Here is a 19,379-nt window from a genome sequence, read left to right as displayed (position 1 = left end):
CGGTCAACGCTTGACAATTTTACTGAGGCCTGGGGGAGGGTAGTCTTTTGCCAAGGGATGTCGCTGCCACATGAACCCCTGATCCATTTGCTTTCCCGCTGCCCGCTGGGGGACACTGCCAGCAGCAGCTGCACAGTGCCATGCAGTACCATGGCAAGGGGGAGCCTCGGCCATGGCGCCTGCTGGAGAGCACCAAAGGTGAACCAGCAGCAGAGTGGCAGGGCAGCCCCTGAGGCAGCAGCTGGGGAGGAGGCCGAGGAGGAGCCACGGACCGGTACCAGTCCCTGGACCGGGGGTTGAGGACCACTGCTCTAAATAGCAGCCTTTTAAATACAGCCTTTTAAATACAGTCATTTCCTCTCCTGGCTAAACAGACCAAGCTCCCCAAATCTTTCCTCATATGTCTTGGTCTCCAAACCCCTCACCATCTTTGTTGCCCTCCTCTGGACATGCTCCAGTTTGCCCACATCCCTCTAAAACTGTGGTGCCCAAAACTGAACACGGTACTCCAAGTAAGGCCGAACCAGAGCAGAGTAAAGTGGGACCATCACCTCCCATGATCTGGACACGATACTCTGTTTGATACAGCCCAAAATCCCATTTGCCTTTTTAGCTACCAAGTCACATTGCTGACTCATGTTCAATGTATGGTCTACTAAGACGCCTAGATCTTTTTCACACATACTACTGCCAAGACAAGTCGCCCCCATCCTATATTTGTGTGTTTGGTTTTTCCTACCTAAATGCAGAACTTTACACTTGTCCCTATTGAGCTTGGTTTTATTCAGTTTAGCACACTTCTCGAGCCTATCAAGATCATCCTGTATTCTGTTGCTGTCTTCGGTTATGTTTGATACCCCTCCCAGTTTAGTATCATCTGCAAATTTAATAAGTATCCCCTCTAATCCCTCATCCAAATCATTTATAAATATGTTGAACAACACAGGCCCCAGGACAGATCCCTGGGGCACTCCACTTGTCACTCTTTTCCAAGAAGATGCTGAACCATTAACAAGTACCCCTTGGATATGATCTTTTAACCAGTTATTGATCCACCTAACAGAATTAGGATCCACATTTTACCAACTTGTCAACAATAAAATCATGTGGAACCTTATCAAAAGCTTTATGGAAATCCAGATGAACTATCTCCACAGCATTCCCCTGATCCAGCAAGGTAGTCACTTTCTCGAAAAAAGAGATAAGGTTGGTCTGAAATGTCTTGTTCTTGCAAAACTCATGCTGAGTCTTAGAAATCACAGCTCTCTGTTCCAGCTGCTCAAGGACTGACTGTTTGATGATTTGTTCCAAAATTTTGCCACCTGCAAATGTCAATCTGATGGGTCGATAGTTACCTGGATCCTTCTTTTTCCTTTTCTTGAAGATGGGGACAACATTCACCCGCCTCCAATCATCTGGCACCTCACCCATTCTCCAAGAAGTGTCAAAAATAATTGACAGAGGGTCAAAGATTGCATCTGCAAGTTCTTTTAGTACCCTTGGATGCAATTCATCTGACCCAGACTTTGTTTCATTTAAAGAAACTAGGTGTTTATGGACTGCCCCTACAATGATCCTAGGCCACCATTCCCACCCCATCCCCCCCCCCCCCGTTGTGGTATACTTTTGACACAGTGAGCACTGTTTCCCTCACAAGAGAAGGTTGAGGAGAAATAGGAGTTAAGCAATTCAGCCTCTCTTCATCATCTGTTATAATTTCACTTTCTTCTCCTCACAGTAGTCATACGGTGTCCCTACTCTTTTTCTTACTTGAAATATAACTAAAGAAGCCTTTTTTGTTATGTTTAACACTTCTTGCTAGCCTAAGCTCATATTGAGCTTTAGCTTTTCTAACACTCTCCCTACAATCATTGGTTATTTGTTTATGCTAAGGTGACCAGATTTTAACATTGGTAAAACGGGTTACCATTGACCGGGGGGGGGGGGGGTTCTTGATTAAAGATTTGGTCTATATGGAGCTGCAAAAAGTTTCATAGAACACATAGAACACAAAAATAGTATTGTAATATATATTTTTTAAATTTCAATATAAGTACAATTTGCCAGGTACCCCCAGATGTCCCTCCAAAAGTGGGACAATCTGGTCACCTTAGTTTATACTCATCCTTGGTAATAAAGCCTTCCTTCCATTTCCCAAGTGACTCTTTTTTATTTCTCAAATCATTTGACAGCTGCTTATGGAGACACCTTGGCTTCCTTAGGCTCCTTCAATCTTTTTTTTCTCAAAGGAATTGTTTATGATTGAGCCTTCAGCATTTCACTTTTAAGAAACTCCCAGCCCTCTTCGATTCGCATCTCTTTAAGTGTTTCTGACCATGGGACTCTACCCAACATACCTTTAAGTCTGTTAAAATCTCCTTTCCTGAAGTCCATATGTCTGACTACGTAAAAGTTTTCTCTTTCTGTGATTCCTATTAGGTCATAGTCCCCTTCCTCTATTAGCAATACTAGTTCCTCCTGTTTGTTTCCCGTACTCTGTGCATTAGTGTAGAGACATCATAATCCATCCTTTGTGGTTGCCCAATAGTTTTGGTTTTTGAACTTCCTTGTAAGTTAGTAATTCCCTGCTTATTTTTTTTTTTATTTATTTAGATTTATGTGCCATTCCCTATAGATTTGCAATTTTCTCATCTTCAGTTCTTGCCATCACACTAGGTTCTCAATTTACGACTTGCTCTCCCTTCAGATTTAGTTTAAAGCCCTCTTCATCAGGTGTTCAAAGGTTCTCCCAAAAATACTTGTGCAAGCCATCTCCTGATAGCCACCCCTCATACTGACCCTGTAGACCATGACCCAGAAATCCAAACCTTTCCCGACTACTCCAATTACATAGCCAATCATTGACCGTTTATGCACTGGAGGTTTCATGCCAGGCTGCAGGCTGGTGTTTTAGTCGTGGCAGGTTGCCCCACCTCTTCCTGTACTCACATGGGGGAACATTTGGCCCAGTGCACCTCATCCGCCCCCGATTTGTGTTCCTGCATGGAAGCTGGGGCAGTGAAGTTCCTAGTGCATAAATGGTCAATAACTTGCATGGTTTTTCTTTCCCTTCTTATGCCATGGCCACTTACAGTTAGAACTGATGAAAACACAACCTGTGCTCCCAGGTCCTTTACCTTTTCCTCTCAGATTCACAAAGTCTTTTTTTAATATATTACATGCTGTGCTGGGCAGTATCATTTGCTCTGGTTTACACACTTCAGCCTGTATGCCTCTCAGCAGGGAATCCCCAGTTACCAGTACCCATTTCTTTGTACTCTTGGGAGCAGACCTAGAACTCTCAACTGTGGGGGCCTGTGACTTGTTTCCTGGTCTTCGTGGGGACTTGGGGAATTACATGCTCCTGTGTTCCTGAATCAACATCTTCATGCAGATGCTGGAACTGACTGCTGAGCATCAATGGGGCAGACTTTCTCCTCATTCTTCTACTCCTATGTGTAACAGCCTTCCATTCATTACCTCCTGTGTAATATGCTTTGTCCTGTAGCCTCAAACTTTAGTTCTAACTATGCCTATGTTGAGTATACTTCCTTAATCTAATAAATGAAACTTTTTCTTCAAGAAAAGTTTGCTATTATTTTCAACTCATGAATATTCTCACACCCTGCTCCAGATAATAATATTTCCTTTAGCTGTCTCAGTACTGACCTGGATCAAGATTTGGCTGCATGTACAGTTCTTAATTGTTTTGGATCACAGCAGTGCAGCTTGACAGGGCAGGGTGTTCTTTCTTTTTACCTTATATGTTCACAATATTCTTTGTGGGGGAGAATGCTATATGCATTAAGTCAAACCCTATGTATGTTTACTTTAAAGGAAGAAAGCTTCAAACTTGCTAACCTCTGTGCACATGCTCAGAAATTGGATTTGGTGGAACTTTTTCTGAGTCAGCATGCTTCAGCCTGTCCTTTAAAGATTTACTATTTGGAAACAATCCCACCTGAAAGGAGTGGGTCTTATTTCTGTGTGAACATGCACAAGGTAAAGCAGCTGAAATATCAGACAGAAGCTGACTGAGACTTTGTTTAATAAACAGAGTCCTGGCCCACAGTAATGCCTTTGTTATCTATGGAAGAACATAGCCTAAGGCTGCCAATTTCTTTAATGACAGACACTCTGCTAAGAACAACATGGCAATAAAAACTTACAGCAGGTACAACCAAGTTTTCTGGTGTGAATATGCAGAGGAGGGTTAATCTGAGCTGATAACTTCTTACCTACCATGCAACTATTAAAGGCACCATACGTCTGTCAGGGAGGAGACAGCAACTGTAGCAGAGAACCAGCCATTTCAAAGAGGAAAAAGAAAGATATTTGGTTCGTGCATTGAAGGATGCATAAGAAAAGGGCTGATGAGGGAAAGATATTAGCACAATTCTTAAAAAGAGAGATTGTGGGTGGCTATGGGTTGTAGTCCTCTCAGGTGAAAAATGTAACTTGGGTCCCTAAACTGGATGGTAGAGCAGCTGACTGGAATTCTGCATGATTTAATGTGTTGAGTTAATATTTAGGCTTGCTGCATTCTTTAGACTTCTGGTTGGTTCTACAACCTTAATCCTATTGCATTGTTTATTGACTGCCCCATCCATCAATGGTTTTGCTCCTCTCTCTCTCTGTAATCTGCCTTGAGTCCAAGCGAGAAAGACAGCCTAAAATTATCATTAATAAATTACTAGCCAGCACTGCAGCATACCAATGTACAGGAGAGACATGGGGGACCAACTACAGGGGCGATAAACCTGAGTGCAAAGTATAGAAACTGCTGCGAGCCAGCCGGAGGTCAATAAATATAATAAATAAATGTCAAAGGACTATTAGTGTTCAAGGGGAAATCAGTGTGTGTTTCCAAACAATCAGTAATGTACAACAGAATGATTAAGGTCGAGAAGAGTCTTCCAGGACAGATAGTTCCTGCCCTGCGTTTCCTTTGCTTAGAAAGTACATATGTCAGCGTTTCTGATTTCTCTCCAGCATTTCCGTAATTTTTATTCAGTTATTTTAAGAGAAAAATATATCTTTGGAGTATGATTCATAGACCACGCAGCCTCCTGTAGTCCTGCTGAAGTAATGTTTCATGATTCATTTGATGGGTTGTCACAAACTAGCCAAATAGCTTTAGAGCAAAAAGCTTTTTATTTTGCAATCAGTCATATAATCCACCCCCTCCCTGCCCAGTGGTGGTAGTGGTCAGGCATCCTGGACCAAAGGTAAAAGTTCAAGTCTGGTTAATACAACATATGCAAGCCAATGGACTCTGTTGTTTTCTTTGCAACCATTTTTTCATTGTTCTGTGCTAATGGATGAGGCAATGACAGATTTTACAGTTCCCATAGAGATTATGATTTGACACATTAACTTTTTTGAATACTGGAGGTTAGAATGTGGTTGTACTTAAGTAAGTATGCCTGTGCGTATGCATGCATTCCCAATACACAGATGATTTACAGTAGAGTCAAATATAAGTGTTTTGTAGGATACAGCACTAGGAAAAATTCAAGTGGTCAGGCCTTGTTAGTCTGACACAGCACAAGAAAACAAAATCAGAGTCCAGTGGCACCTGTAAAACCAACATAAAAATTTGTTGATCTTAAAGGTTGGTCTTAAAGGTGCCACTGGACACTGATTTTGTTTTGTTGTAACACTGGGGAAAGAATAGCAGCAGGTTTTAGGAATAAATATGTGAAATGTTTGAGGAAAAGCAATTTTAATTCTAGAACCTTGCCTGATTTTGAACTTGGCAATCATATGTAATCCAAATTCAACTGACAATTCTTCCAGGAGATGCCTGCACCAGAGAATCAGCTTATAGTGATGATGGCATCAATCAGCTGACTCAACCTTTCTTTCTATTGAACATACAAGCAGTATGTTGTACAGCAATTGTTATACTATCGTACAGCAATTGTTATGCAAACGGAGGAGTAGCTAGGAATTAACTTGCAGAAAGGAAGGTTTCATCCACAATTAAGCGCTGTGCCTCTCCTCCAGGCTGCCCAACCCTGGCTGCATCCCCCTCCAACTTCTTCTGCCTGGAAGAAGTGCCAGCTGTTCTACTGTGCTGAAGCCGACAGGTAAGCCAGCCAGAGAGTACAAGCTGGGAGGGAGGGGACGGGCCTTAGGACTGTGGCCGATGGAGGGCAGTTGCCCAGCAAGTGACTGGGGATGGGAGGGAAGGGGGGCCATTCCTAGCCTTGGCACCATGAGGGAGGGGAGGCTAGTGATGCAGGGAGGTGGGGAGGAGAACCTGGGGGGAGGGGGACCCTCACAGCAACACCAGCCCTCACTGCCACCTGTTCATCCTCAGGTGGCCTGCACCCACCTGCGAGCTGTCGACTGAGGCAGCTGCGCGGACTAGGAGGGCAGCCAGCTGGCGGCCGGGATGAGGTGGCAAAGGGGTAGTGAACCCAAGCATTGGCACCACAGGAGGGAGGGCTGGGGGAGTTGGGGAGGATGGCCTTGGGGGAGGGGTCTCCCACTGTGCCATAGCTAGAAATCCACTATCCATTCTCCCCAGAATTCCTGGTGCCATGACAGCTCCAACTTCCCTGATTACTCATAAAATAATATTCATGGAAGAAATTCTCATGATTTTAATAAGGGACTAGCAAAACAGGATTTCCTTTTAGATTGTGTGTAGCCTGCTTTATATAACCCAGAACTATATATAGTTCAAGATTCAGTCAACAACACAACTGAAGTAAACAGCAACATCCTTAACCTGTCTTTAATGGTAGGAAAGAACAAGAGTCACGTAGCATCTTAAAGACCAACAAAATTTTGGGTGATTCAGTCATGATTCACTCTAATCTACAGACAGCTTCTATTAAAGGCAGACAAACAAGACTAGAAGAAGAAGAGACATTTTTTTAATCCTGCTTTTTACTACCTAATGGAGTCCTGAAGTGTCTTACAATGACCTTCCCTTCCTCTTCCCACAACAGACATCCTGTGAGGGAGGTGTGGCTGAGAGAGCTCTGAGAGAACTGTAGTTGACCCAAGGTCACCCATCTGGCTTCATGTGGAGGTGTGGGGAATCAAACCAGGCTCTCCAGATTAGAGGCTGCTGCTTTTAACCACTACATCAAGCTGGCTACCCATCTTTTTTTTTAATATTTTTTTTCAGAGTAACTTCTTAAAATCACATTTTATTCAGTCATGTACAGAATCCTGCTCCAGTCATCACAGTTCCTCAAGTGTCACACCAGGAAATAATTCACCTAAACTTAACACTTGACAAATATATTTCAGCACTTCCCTTCCACAAGTGTTGATCATTTTTGCAGAAATATCAGTCACCTGAATGACAGATTAAAAGTAATTCCATCAGCATTCCCTTTCAGATGAGGTGTGTTTGTGTATAAGTTTTTAAAAGCCAATTCAGAGTTCAAAATGCAACAGGACTTCATCCAAAGCTGGCTACCCATCTTGATCTGTCTTTAATGGATTAGGACTGCATCTTCATTGTGTTTTATGTACAGCATATTTTCCTTAAATTTCAGGAATGGAATACATGGTTAACATTGCAAACTTTTTTTTCTTGTCATGTGAAGTGCACAATGTCATAACTATAAATGCAAACTTGTCTTGCACTACCAATCTAGGAGTACCTGACAGATGCATGCACTGCATGATTTCTGCATTTGTCACTTGATTACTTGCTGCTGAATATGTCAGCTGAGAGCCAAGGTGATAACCGATACACTACAACTTGAAAACATTGGAAGTCTCAACAATTGAGTAATCCGGGAATCCATTCTGATTGTGTTCAAATGAGAAAGAATAAATTGATATTTGAATTTGACCTTTTAGGCCTGTGGAATTCCATTTTTAATCATATCTGATATACAAGGAATTGACGGCTCTATTGGGAGTGATTTTTCTGCGAGGTGAGCCACCAGTACTGCTTCCTCGGGATGTGGAAGGTTTTTGGGAACCCAAAATACCCTGCTGCCAGGCAGTTGTGGCATAGTTGTAGAACCTGCGCCCCCTAGAAGCAAGAATGTGCTCCCTCTCCCCCATAAAAAACTTCCCCTCACAGTTCACCAGTTTGTTCTACAAGTCCCACTCCTCGTCCCCATCTTGTGAAAGACTTTCTAAATAAGTAAACTCATGAATTAAAGTTTCTTTATTAAGAAATAGAGTTTGCAACACCTAAGAAGCTTTGCGGCTAGCAACACATTTTTGGGGGGCCACCCCAACACATCAAAGATAGACTTTTACATGGTCCACATAGGGAGATGCAATAACCCAGAAAGACTACCTATGCCTGTAGGAATTAGCAGTTTTGCGTACAGTTGGTTTGTATGCAACCACTTTAGCAGCTCTCGCCCCAGTTGCATATGCTTGTTGAGGGTCTCGTGGTAAATCAACATGTCATGAAGGTAAATAAGCATCCCCTTAAACAGCAAGACATGAGGGACCACATTTATGAGGTTCATTAAAAAGAACCCGCCATACCACTGAGCCCAAACAGTATGACGGCGTACTTGAATTGTCCTAGGAGTGTATTAAAAGCTGTCTTCTATTCATAACCCTTGTTTTATTCTCACCCTGTAATATGCCTTCTTCAGGTCTAATTTGGTAAAAATGCACCCCTTCCCCAACTGTTGAGCAAATCTTTTATGAGGGGAAGAGGGTAGGTATTCTTTGTTGACATGGCATTTATCTCCTGGTAGTCTGTGTATAGTCTAAGAGTCCCATCCATCTTTCTTTTGCAAATAACGCTGGGGCCATGATGCTGGAGGTGGCCGGTTGGTTGAAACCCTGAGCCAGATTGTTATCGAGGAATTTCCTCATCTCCCTGGGGAACATGGCATACAATCTGGCCTTAGGTAGTGGGGACCCCTTTTTCAGTTCGTTAGCGCAGTCAAACCGCCTGAGCTCAGGCAGCCAGTCTGATTCTTGCTCCTCATACACCTCTTGTAGGTCCCAATACTCTTGGTGTAGGCTGACCAATTCCTCTTTTTCCAGTTCAGACCATGGACCTCTGATGCGATGAAGCGTTGGGAAATCAGTTACCAGAGACCCCCTTAGGATGCTCGCCTTGCCTATATGCCCCACAAAACTGCTCCTGAAATGTGATGAACATTCTACCAGTCCACTATCGGGTTGTACTCACACAACCAATCCAAACTTCTAATGAGGGGGTAGTCCACTTCCAGAACTACCCCAGGCTGGATTTTTTCCCAGTGCTCCCATACTCCCAAGGCCAATGGCTGTGTCCATTAGGTGGCAGATCCCTCCTGCGGAATGTATGTCCATTTGGGAAAAGTTCATTGGCCTTGCTAGTGCTGCGGGCAAAGTTCCAGGCCATGTGCAACTGCCTGATTGATCAGTGTCCTGGAACACCCCGAGTCCAGAATCCCATGAGTGGTCAAACAGAGGTCCTTTCAGGGGTTACCCACAGTCACTGGAACCAGTATAAGGGGGGTAGGTGCACTGTCTACAATATCGTCAGCACCCCTTACTGGGACCTGTTGTTGGGTATGTTTCACAGCAGGTTGGGGTAGTTCCTCAGATGCTCCCCAGCTCCTCCTCCTCTGATTCCCTAGAGCTCGTTGGCAGGACCAGGTTTGATGGGGCCAGCAAGACCCAGATAGGTTGATCATCAGACTTCCATGGAGTCATGTCTCTACCAGCCTGTGTCTCCTCCAGAAGTTTCAGTTGGTTGGTCAATGGTGCCAGTTCCTCCAGCAGACCTCGTCTGGCAACTCACCAGGAAGTGGCCGGCTGTACCGCAAACTAGGGACAGCCCCACTGCTTGCTATGGGGCCCCTTCTGTAGGCTATTCCATGTCTCCTCGACAACTCCCTCCTCCTCATGGGGTTGGGGCACTTGCTGCTGGACAGGAGGCCCCCACACCTTCCCAGGTGGTGGAGTGGGGGGGTCATCTGGCGAGCTTTCTCCCAGTCCTTGGCTTTGAATGGTCGACCCACCAGCTCATCCCAACACCCCATAGTCAGTGTGGATGGCGGACAAGTGGTATTTATGGGTCCGAAGCCGCATGGTTACCCAAGAAGCCACAGCCCTCTCTCTGCGAAGGCAAGCCCACCAGCCATAGTGATGCCATCTTGAACTGTTTCACAGTTCCTTGTGAGGTCTGGGCAGCCTCCATAAATCATACTGCCTCTGCAGCCTCCGCACTGCCTCTTCCTTCTGCTCTTCTTTCTTTGGGTGGGGTACTCCAGACTCCCCATTGGACAAACTAATGCCAACAGTGGAGTCTCAGGGTCTGAAAAGTAAGTTCAAGCCATCTGTGAGGATCATCCACACCCCGTTGACACTAAGAAGACTTGTGATTGTAGAAATCAGGTTCTTTATTAGATAGCATTAAAGCAGCAATGAACACTGCTTTGCTTGAACTAAGAAGGGACTTTCAGTTCAGATACTATATTGCTTTTGGATCATCAACCCTCCCCCCCTCCCCCGCCAAAGGTAACGCTTTGCCTTGAGGTGTAGATGGTCAGCATAGCAACAGTGGGGGCTGGTCGCTTAGCTAAAAGTGGTGGGGATGGCAAAGGTGCTGGGCTGCCTCGAGAGGACATGAATTCCAAAGGTGTGGAACGACGGGGTCCCCGTGAAGGAGCGAAGAGACTGACTAGGGAACGTGAGCTATGGGTGAGATTCCCAGGACAGAATGACTGCCGATTAACTTTAGACAAAAGGGGCTGAAACAATACAATGAACATAGCCACATAGTATCCATCGTATAGGTGAGGAATCAAGTCAAAATCAAATCACATTAAACATGGCAAACACCACAAGGTTTTGACACCTATTGTGTTGCAGGACACTGAGCCATCAGGCAGCAGACCTCCCTCCCCAGAAACAGCGTTGGGCACAAATGTGAGTCTGCAGTGGGAGGGGGAAAGCAGAGATGGTCAGTGTTTCCCCTTCCAAAGAGTGAAGAGCCAAATGATGACAGCCAGTGGGCCACCCCATGGCTACTGATGTCATTTCAGAGACACTAAAAATGGCCTTGAGGCCCGCATGGCGGCAACAACAGGTTTCCTCCTTCCACATCTTTTAAAGTGCTGAAGCAGCCCACCCCCAGCATTTTAAAATGGTTACTGCTTCCTCTAAAATGGCACTAGAAGCCACAGGTTGGCCTCATGGCCACCATCCCAATGTATTCTACCACTTGCCTGGCAGAGGGAGGAATACTGCTCAGACAGCCTTTCGCTTATTCAGGGCTGGTGCCAACGCTTTGTGATGGCATGACGTTGCACCTGCAAAAAGACGTAGTGCAAGCTGATTGCCCCCCTCCCCTTCCAGCTCATCCTGTTTTGTATCTGCAGTGGAAGACTGGATTCACAGGAACACCTCACCCGGTCCCTACAGACCAACAAGGCTATACGTGAACCTGCCAGGAAATGGCAATACTGTATTTCACGGTGCTACATCACTCTGCCCTCTTGTTCCAATATACAAGGGTGAAGGAAATTGATGATAGGTATGTAACTTCAGGGGCACATCCAAGGCTCTCAGGGTGAGGGAGGGGCACAACATGTGTATGACCTTTCCTGTGGGTCAAATAGCTGTTATGTGCATGTGTGAAGAGGATCTGAATCAGGAAAATGGAAAAGGATTTAACTCTGTAGCTATAATCCCAGTTAGAATCCTCTTCCCACCGACCCCCACCCCCCAGCTATTAATTCCAGAGTCCAGTGACTGGTGTGGTTTGCCATTATACAGAGGGCCTCTATTGGAGAGGGGAGGGAGTAGGTGTGTTACACCTACCGGGCCCCTGGTGGATTACAAAGGCCACCACAAGCAGCCTGTTTCCTGCCTGCAACTGTGATTAAGGAGTTGCTGTGTGGTTTATGCACCCCCTTTGCAACTTTGTACCTGCTTGATTGTGCTCATCATGTGAAGGGTGTATAAATCTTTTGGGTGGGTCACGTAATGGGATTATTCAGCCATTACTGTGTTCTTTATATGGCTAATAATGGGGGTGGTTTCATTACCCGTGTCACAACATTGGCTTTTATGTCTACTGAAGATACAATTGTGTGTCCTGTTCCTGGCTGAGCATATGTGACATCAGTATTAGACCCGATGAAGTCAGATCACAGAATTACTCTTTCATGTAGGTTGATTTAGGTATTGCGAGGGATAAATCATAAATATGATGAGTTGTGTTTACTGCTGTGCTGAAGTAGATGGAAGCGATTTCTGACCCAATATTACAGCCATCAGTTTGTTCCCCAGCTCAGTATATGATTACATAGAAGGATAGTTTGTAACTTTCTGACAAGAGATTTTTCTCTGTCTTTTTGTTCTATTCTTGTGGTATCTGCAAAACTGGGATACTTGAAGGTAGTCAAATGGCCTTTAAACCCAGAGGCTGGATGCAGGATTGACAGATTCCTGAGTCATGTTGGTAGAATTCAATTTCAATTTCTTTTGTAATGGGTTTACTGGTATCTACCTGACCTATAGTAAAGAGATAAGTAACCCCTCCGGAGGGAAAGTCATGTTATCTAAAGTTTGTGATAATCCTGGGATGTAAATTATAGTAGACATCAGATTGAAAATTTAGACTTTCCCATTGAAAGGTCAAATGGATAAAAACAAAGACCAGTACATGGTGGAATGTACTTGTGTTGTAAAAACAAACAACCCCAAAAACATATAGTTAGTACAACATGGATGGAGTCATTCATCAACAGAATGGCCCAACAGGAAGCCACAGCAGAACCAGTTCAGTTTAGTGGTCAGAGGCTAGGACTGGAATGTATGTGTGGAGACCCGGGCTCTAATCTCAGTTTGGTCATGGAAGTTCACTAGGTGATCTTGGGCCTTTCATTCTAAACCAAAGCCATTGTGAGATGACAGAGAGAAAGGATAGGATATATAATAGCTGAAAGGCTTTGCGGTCATGATCTTGCAGATTATTTTCAAAAGTAATTGCTGATGGAGACAAAAATACTACATGATGCACAATTCTTTTGTTCAAACAGCGTATTTGGTAAGAAATCTTTTTTTCTTTTCTTTTTTAAGAAAGAAGAATAAGCTTACAATTTCCCACAGAGATAAAGACATTCCATGTACATTTCTTCACTCAAAAGACTACCATACTGATTGAATCTTTTATAGGAGGTATTGCTAGTGACCAGGAAAGGCAAAAAAAAAATCCAGTAAAAACAATACAAAGTCAAGATGAACATATGCCAATAGCTACCAAGGCCTCTCTAAACTCACCTCCTGTTCTTATGATACAGCTATTTCTATGATAAAATGAAATCTCAGTATTAAATCCCTTGGTTGTGAACAACCTCAATACAAAAAGCCTCCACCCTTACACTGGCTTAGGTATTGTTTCATCACAGTATTTGTATAAAGCCATAGGAAGGCTACATCTGTTTCTTTTTGTAATGGCCACAGGATAGTGGCACTGGCTATTTCCAGCCAAAAAAGGAGTAGTTTCTCCCAGGACTTACAAGACAAAGTGCTTTCTAACTCAACTGGCTACTAGATCTCTCACAGCATGACAGATAGAGGATGAACCAGGAAGAATGGAAAGAGGTCCATGTTTAAACAGGTACATTCGTTGATGGTCATAAATGAAGGTGGTGCCAAATATTTCCAGATAAGCGGTGGAGCACATTATAGAAAGTGGGGAAGGGAAGGGGACATTAATTTGGACAAAGGGAGGTTTAGGGGGTAGGTGCCCATAGATGTGGGCCTGATTGCAAAAACCTAGGTTTGAGGTATGCCAGTCCCCAGGTGGGTCCTAGGGATCCCCTGGAATTGCAGGTCATCAGAAGAAAATGGATTATACTCTACTGAAGCCCCCCACCCCCAATCCACCCCAAATGTCTCCAGTTATTTCCCAACCCCGAGCTGGCAACCCTACTTAGCTTTTATGTTTTAATAAATTGGTTGACTGGAGTAGGCTTCGGTAAGTTTTTCAGTCCTCATGGGTTTGGCCCAAGCACATAGTGCCATGACTGAGAGAAGCAGAATAACTGATGTAAGCTAACAGACTACAGTGTGTTTTCCTGGAGGATAGGTCTGTCCATGGCTACTAGCAGTGGCCTCTAAATGGAATCACCAGTCGGAGGCAATGGGCCTCTAATTAACAGAAACATCTAAAGACACCCCTCCACCTCCCCGCCCCATTCTTCATCTTCAAATTGGCATGGCTGGAAAAGAATCTTGGATTAAGAAGAGCTGGCCAAACTGTGGCTCTCCAGATGTCGATGGACTACAACTACAATGATGACTGCTGGCAGGGGCTCATGAAAATGCAATACTTAGTCTTTCATATACATGCTTAATTTACATAATGCATACGTGCTAGAAAAGTCCCTGTTTTGGTCAAGAATTCTGACTTTTTTAAAGAAAAGAAAACACACAGTGCACACACAGCCCTGGACAGAGGGCTAAGGCAAAGCAGTGGAAAGATGGAGTAATGGGAATTTGACAGTAAAGACACTTAAGGCATCTGGCTGGTCAATCTTGGAAACAGGATGCTGGCCTAGGTGGACCCTCTATTTGACCTAGCAGGCTTCCTTTATGTCCTTCTGTAAGGTTGGGGGAGTATTCATTGGTAAGAGCAGGGATGCCAGCCTCCTGGTGGGGCCTGAAAATCTCCCATTCTTACAGTTGATCTCCAGGCAACAGAGATCAGAGCTCCAGAGAAAATGGCTGCTTTGGAGGGGAACTCTTATGTCACCGTACCTTGCTAACATTTCTCTCTAGGTTCTACCCCCCCCCTCCATCTCCACCTACTTCCCACCCAGAGTTGACAACCCTAGGCAGGAGAGTTCACTCCTTGGTGCCCCATGACCAACGCCTTCTTGCCTTCCTTGGTCTGCACTTGGATTGAAGAGACTCAGGCACGAGGTACTGCCATGCCGAAGACTGCCTGACATTCATGTGAAAAAGACAGCTCAGTATAAAAACAGGATCCCCCCTCCCTAGCTCTGAAAACATTCTCCAAATAACAGCTACATTTTAGAAAAGGAATTAAAGAAACAAAGAGCATAAAAATATCTGTGAGACTTCAATTCATTCTAAAGGCTTCCAAAGAGAGCACCCAGGGCTCCTACTGTACAACAGAAAAAGTTATACAGAGTTTCAATATAGAGATCTTTCTATACACACACACATATATATAGCATATAATATATATATATATGTATATATTTATAGGTATGTATATATTTATAATGCAGTGCTTTTAAAACAGCCGTGCCTGCTTCTTCAGTTCGTTCCTCTTCCACAATGCCAGGCGGTCAAACTCAGCAATGGTCATGCCAAACACCTGGTAAAATTCCTCTGGCGACAGGTGGCGCTGGAGGGAAAACAGACAGGCATAAGACTGTGCAGCGATCACTAATGTGCGGGTGGGATTATGTGCAAACATCTGTGGAACTGTGGCTCTGCACACAAGAACTGTGGGCTTTTAACTTGCAATGTCATCCAAGCCTCAGGACAGAAAAGGGCTGTAAGAGCACATGGTCTCCTGCATGTTTTCATATGTGCATCGAACTAGGTGGTCTTCCACATTATTTTTTATTTTATTATTATTAATATTATTTTATTATTATTAATATTATTATTAATCTATTATATTTCTTACCCGCTGCTCTTAAAAGACTCACAGCGGGTTGCAATAGAGTAAAATCCAATACATAAAAACATAAAAGCCCAGAAAAACCAAATAACAACTTGCTCCGGTGACAAAAAATCCCCAAACCCATCCTTAACTCCCATATCCCCCCTCCACCAGCAGCTCAGGGCCCCAGTTCTCAGGACTGCTGATAGTTCTTGGTTGTGGAGGGGCCCCTGCAATCTTCCACACCCTGGCCTCAACCAAAGACTTGGCAGAAGAGCTCCATTTTACAGGCCCTGTGGAGCCATGAAAGCTCCTGCAGGGCTCTTAGCTCTTCTGGGAGCTCATTCCACCAGGTTGGGGCCAGGACTAAAAAGGCCTTGGCCCTGGTTGAGGCCAGACGAACCTCTCAAGAACCAGGAATCATCAACAGGCTAGAACCTCCAGAATGCAAGGCCCTGTGGGGAGCATAAGGTGATAGGTAGTCCCTCAGAAATATGGGGCCTTGACCAAGAAGGACCTTAAAGGTCAAAACCAGAACCTTGAACATGATCTAGGCTGCAACCAGCAACCAATTCAGCTAGAACTGGCTGAATATGAGCCCTCCAACATGTTCGAGTGTGGACCCTGGTTGCTGTATTTTGCACCAGCTGCAATTTCTGGGTCAAGGACAAGGGTAGGCTGCATAGAGCGAGTTACAGAAGTCAATCCCGGAGGTGACCATTGCATGAATCACAGTGGCCAGGTGTGCTGGGGACAAGTAGGGTGCTAGTAGCTTTGCCTGGTAGAAAACGGCAGCCGTGCTACATGGATGGTCTGCATCTCCATGGCAATGACTCTCTGTAGATTTCTGATTGCTGATACAGCTGCTGATTCAACACAGGGGCAACAGGGCTTCCAGATGATGTAGTTCCCTGCACTTTTCCAGCCCCGTTGCACTATAGCTGACACTTCCAAATACATGTGTAACACTGGAGGCCTTTTTCAGGTTCCTTTAAAAATCAGCAATGGATGGATTGCTGCGGCATTATAATAAATAATTGATTTGTTTCCCTGAATTCCCAACTTCTTCTTTTAAATGCAAATCTGTAGACCCTTTTCTGCAGAGATAGGTATGAATAGGTGTATCTTGGCACTGAAAAGGGACAGAGACTTACTTTAAAAAATGAAATGTAGAAATCTAGAGGGATTGATAACTCGTTATCACACTACAGTTAACTAGCTTTTGTCAACTGTCTTTTCCTTTTTTAAGCCCATAGTGATGAGACAACACTGCTGTGGGGGAATGCAGCAGGGAAACTGGTGCTGAAGCAGATGACACTTTTTAAAGCATGGCATCCCTTCCGCATGCACTCCAGCTGCATTCCAGTGGTAAACACCAGACCAAAGGCATTTTGAGAAAACATGGATAAAGCACTGGGAAACCACAGAAAGGGAATGGGCAAAGATGCCACGTGGAAGCTTGGTAATAATCTTCTGTGGCTCAAACTGGAGCAGAAAAGCCAAATGGGATGTTGGGGGAGAGCTGGACATAATAATTTTTCATTTCTATCCTGCCTTTCCACATCAACAATAAATGAGCATACAAAATTAGAAATTTAAAAACATTACAGTCTACTTAATGCCCCCAACTAAAATTCCCAGTCAGGGGGCTTGTCAGGCAGGAGCCAAACTTCCAGGTCTCTCCTCCTCCCAGTGGTTAGACCAGCATTTCTTGGCAGATGTTACCTTGGGCTTCAACCATCAGGCCCTGTGGGTATATAACAGCCATAGTGGGAGGGCACTTTCTGTAACATTGCCCCAATATCTGACCATCCAGGTATGGGGAGACAAATAAAGATGCCAGCAGAGATGCTGGGCAGTTTTACTCACCTCTAACCGAGTTCTGTCCACATCCTTGGGTAAGCGGTTTCTCCCCCTTGTTGTCACCAGAAGCAGCTCATAAGGGTATATCTACAAGATAAGGGTGACCAACAGACTGCTGAGCCCCCTTTGTTTGCTCCATGAACAAAAAATAAGGCTTTGGTAGGAACAAACTGGCAAGAGCCTCTTGTGGCGCAGAGTGGTAAGGCAGCCGTCTGAAAGCTTTGCCCATGAGGCTGGGAGTTCAATCCCAGCAGCCGGCTCAAGGTTGACTCAGCCTTCCATCCTTCCGAGGTCGGTAAAATGAGTACCCAGCTTGCTGGGGGGTAAACGGTAATGACTGGGGAAGGCACTGGCAAACCACCCCGTATTGAGTCTGCCATGAAAACGCTAGAGGGCGTCACCCCAAGGGTCAGACATGACCCAGTACTTGCACAGGGGATACCTTTACCTTTACGTTTACATAGGCACAAGCTGGAGAGAAGGTGTCAAATCTAATGAAGTAGCAAATATAGTATTTTGAAATAATGCTTAGATTCTTTACTGGCATACAGGCTACCCTTTGAGCATATGTCTAGTATGGCCTAAACCAAATGAAAAGGCACTGGTCTTGCATGAGCAGAAGTGTGTCATGCCAGAGAGATGCGAGCCACTGAGGAGGACAGCCCCCCCCCCCCACAACAGGAAAGGGCATAGCATGATTGGAACCAAGGCTGAAGAGCCAGGCCTCCCTGTTTTATAAGGTGTTCCAATTTCATAAGGTGTCCGACTGTATATAAGCCATAAAAGGTGGCCTCCAGACACACAGTTTTGAAATCCCCAAACACAAAGGCTACAAGCTATGTCCAGGCCTCTGAATGTGCCTTCGTGTAGGCTGGAGCACTTGAAAACACGCAGGGGTAGATGAGATGTTTCTTCTTGCCCACTTTCCATATGGATTATCTGTGGTAGTAAACTGGTGGCAGCTTAAAAAAAATCCAAAGTAAAAAGGGCCAAGGTTCTAGGATTCCTGTGCAAGGTTTACCTTGTATTCTGTAATGGATGAGAAGAAACAGAAAGCAGAGAGAGAAAGAGAGAGAAGTCAGTTTAATCCTTCTTTGGCAATAAGAGGATCTTTGCTATTTCAGACTTTCCTAGAGCTATTACAACAAATAAGATATTTGCTATTTCAGGCTTTGATAGAGCTCTTGCAACCTATTTTCCAGAATAAGGAGCAAGGTGAAGGTGATGCTGCAGCAACTGCAATAAGGGGCATTCACTGTTTCCTACAGGAAAGCCATGTACTTGAACCCTCTAAAATGAGAGGCACCTGACAATCCTGAATGCGTCACACGTTGTTCTTCCAAGCTGCATTTCGACATGACCTGCCCCCAGGCTTCAGCTTTCATTTACAGGGAGCTGAAAGGCCTTTCCCAGAGCTGGCGTAAATCCCTGTAAGAGCCACGTGGTCTCTCCCTTTCCCAATTCAGTTTTGTGTCAATGTTATCCTAATGCCCCTTGATGCAAAGTTCAATTCAGTGATTAGATTTTTCTTTATTTGCATAATGTACTGTTTATCGATGCAGGTGGGTAGCCATGTTCGTCTGAAGCAGCAGAACCAAATTTGAGGCCTGTGGTACCTTTAAGACCAACCAAGATGTATTCAAGGTATGAGTTTTTGTGGGCATGCACACTTGGTCTTAAAGGCATCACTGGATTCAAACTTTGTTATACTGTGTTTCTGTGAGCTATACAGAAACCAAAGTACCCCCCAATAGTTAGAAATACTGAGCTTCTGCTTTAGAAACTACACGATACTCTTATCTGCATATTTTTGCAACCAAGGTTAGAAATTTAGAACACAATAAAGTCAATATTCACCACTTTTCAATCTTGTTGCTTTTACTGGGAGAAGCTGATGTCACCTTTAGCTGTGTCACTGAAATTAATGGGA

At 44.4% G+C, this 19,379-nt stretch overlaps 1 protein-coding gene across 10 annotated transcripts in view; it reads right to left on the bottom strand.

Moving 5' to 3' along the window:
* Positions 1-7,146: 7,146 nt before the first annotated feature.
* Positions 7,147-19,379, bottom strand: part of ABLIM3 (actin binding LIM protein family member 3) — a 209,928-nt gene continuing 197,695 nt past the window's right edge. For 8 of the 10 annotated variants that reach the window (XR_013229296.1, XR_013229297.1, XR_013229295.1 and 5 more), the window contains 2 exons: positions 17,456-18,478; positions 10,260-15,322 (listed from right to left, as the gene is read on the bottom strand). Coding sequence is in view for 1 of the 10 variants with exons in the window: in XM_077327078.1 (XP_077183193.1) it covers positions 15,209-15,322; positions 17,456-17,536; positions 18,471-18,478 (203 nt within the window). In the remaining 9 variants the exon portion in view is untranslated. The other 2 variants (XR_013229293.1, XM_077327078.1) reach the window with 2 other exon arrangements.

The sequence above is a fragment of the Paroedura picta genome, chromosome 3 (assembly GCF_049243985.1).
Source record: "Paroedura picta isolate Pp20150507F chromosome 3, Ppicta_v3.0, whole genome shotgun sequence".
Classification (NCBI taxonomy): Eukaryota; Metazoa; Chordata; class Lepidosauria; order Squamata; family Gekkonidae; genus Paroedura; species Paroedura picta.
This window is presented reverse-complemented; position numbering and strand designations above follow the sequence as displayed.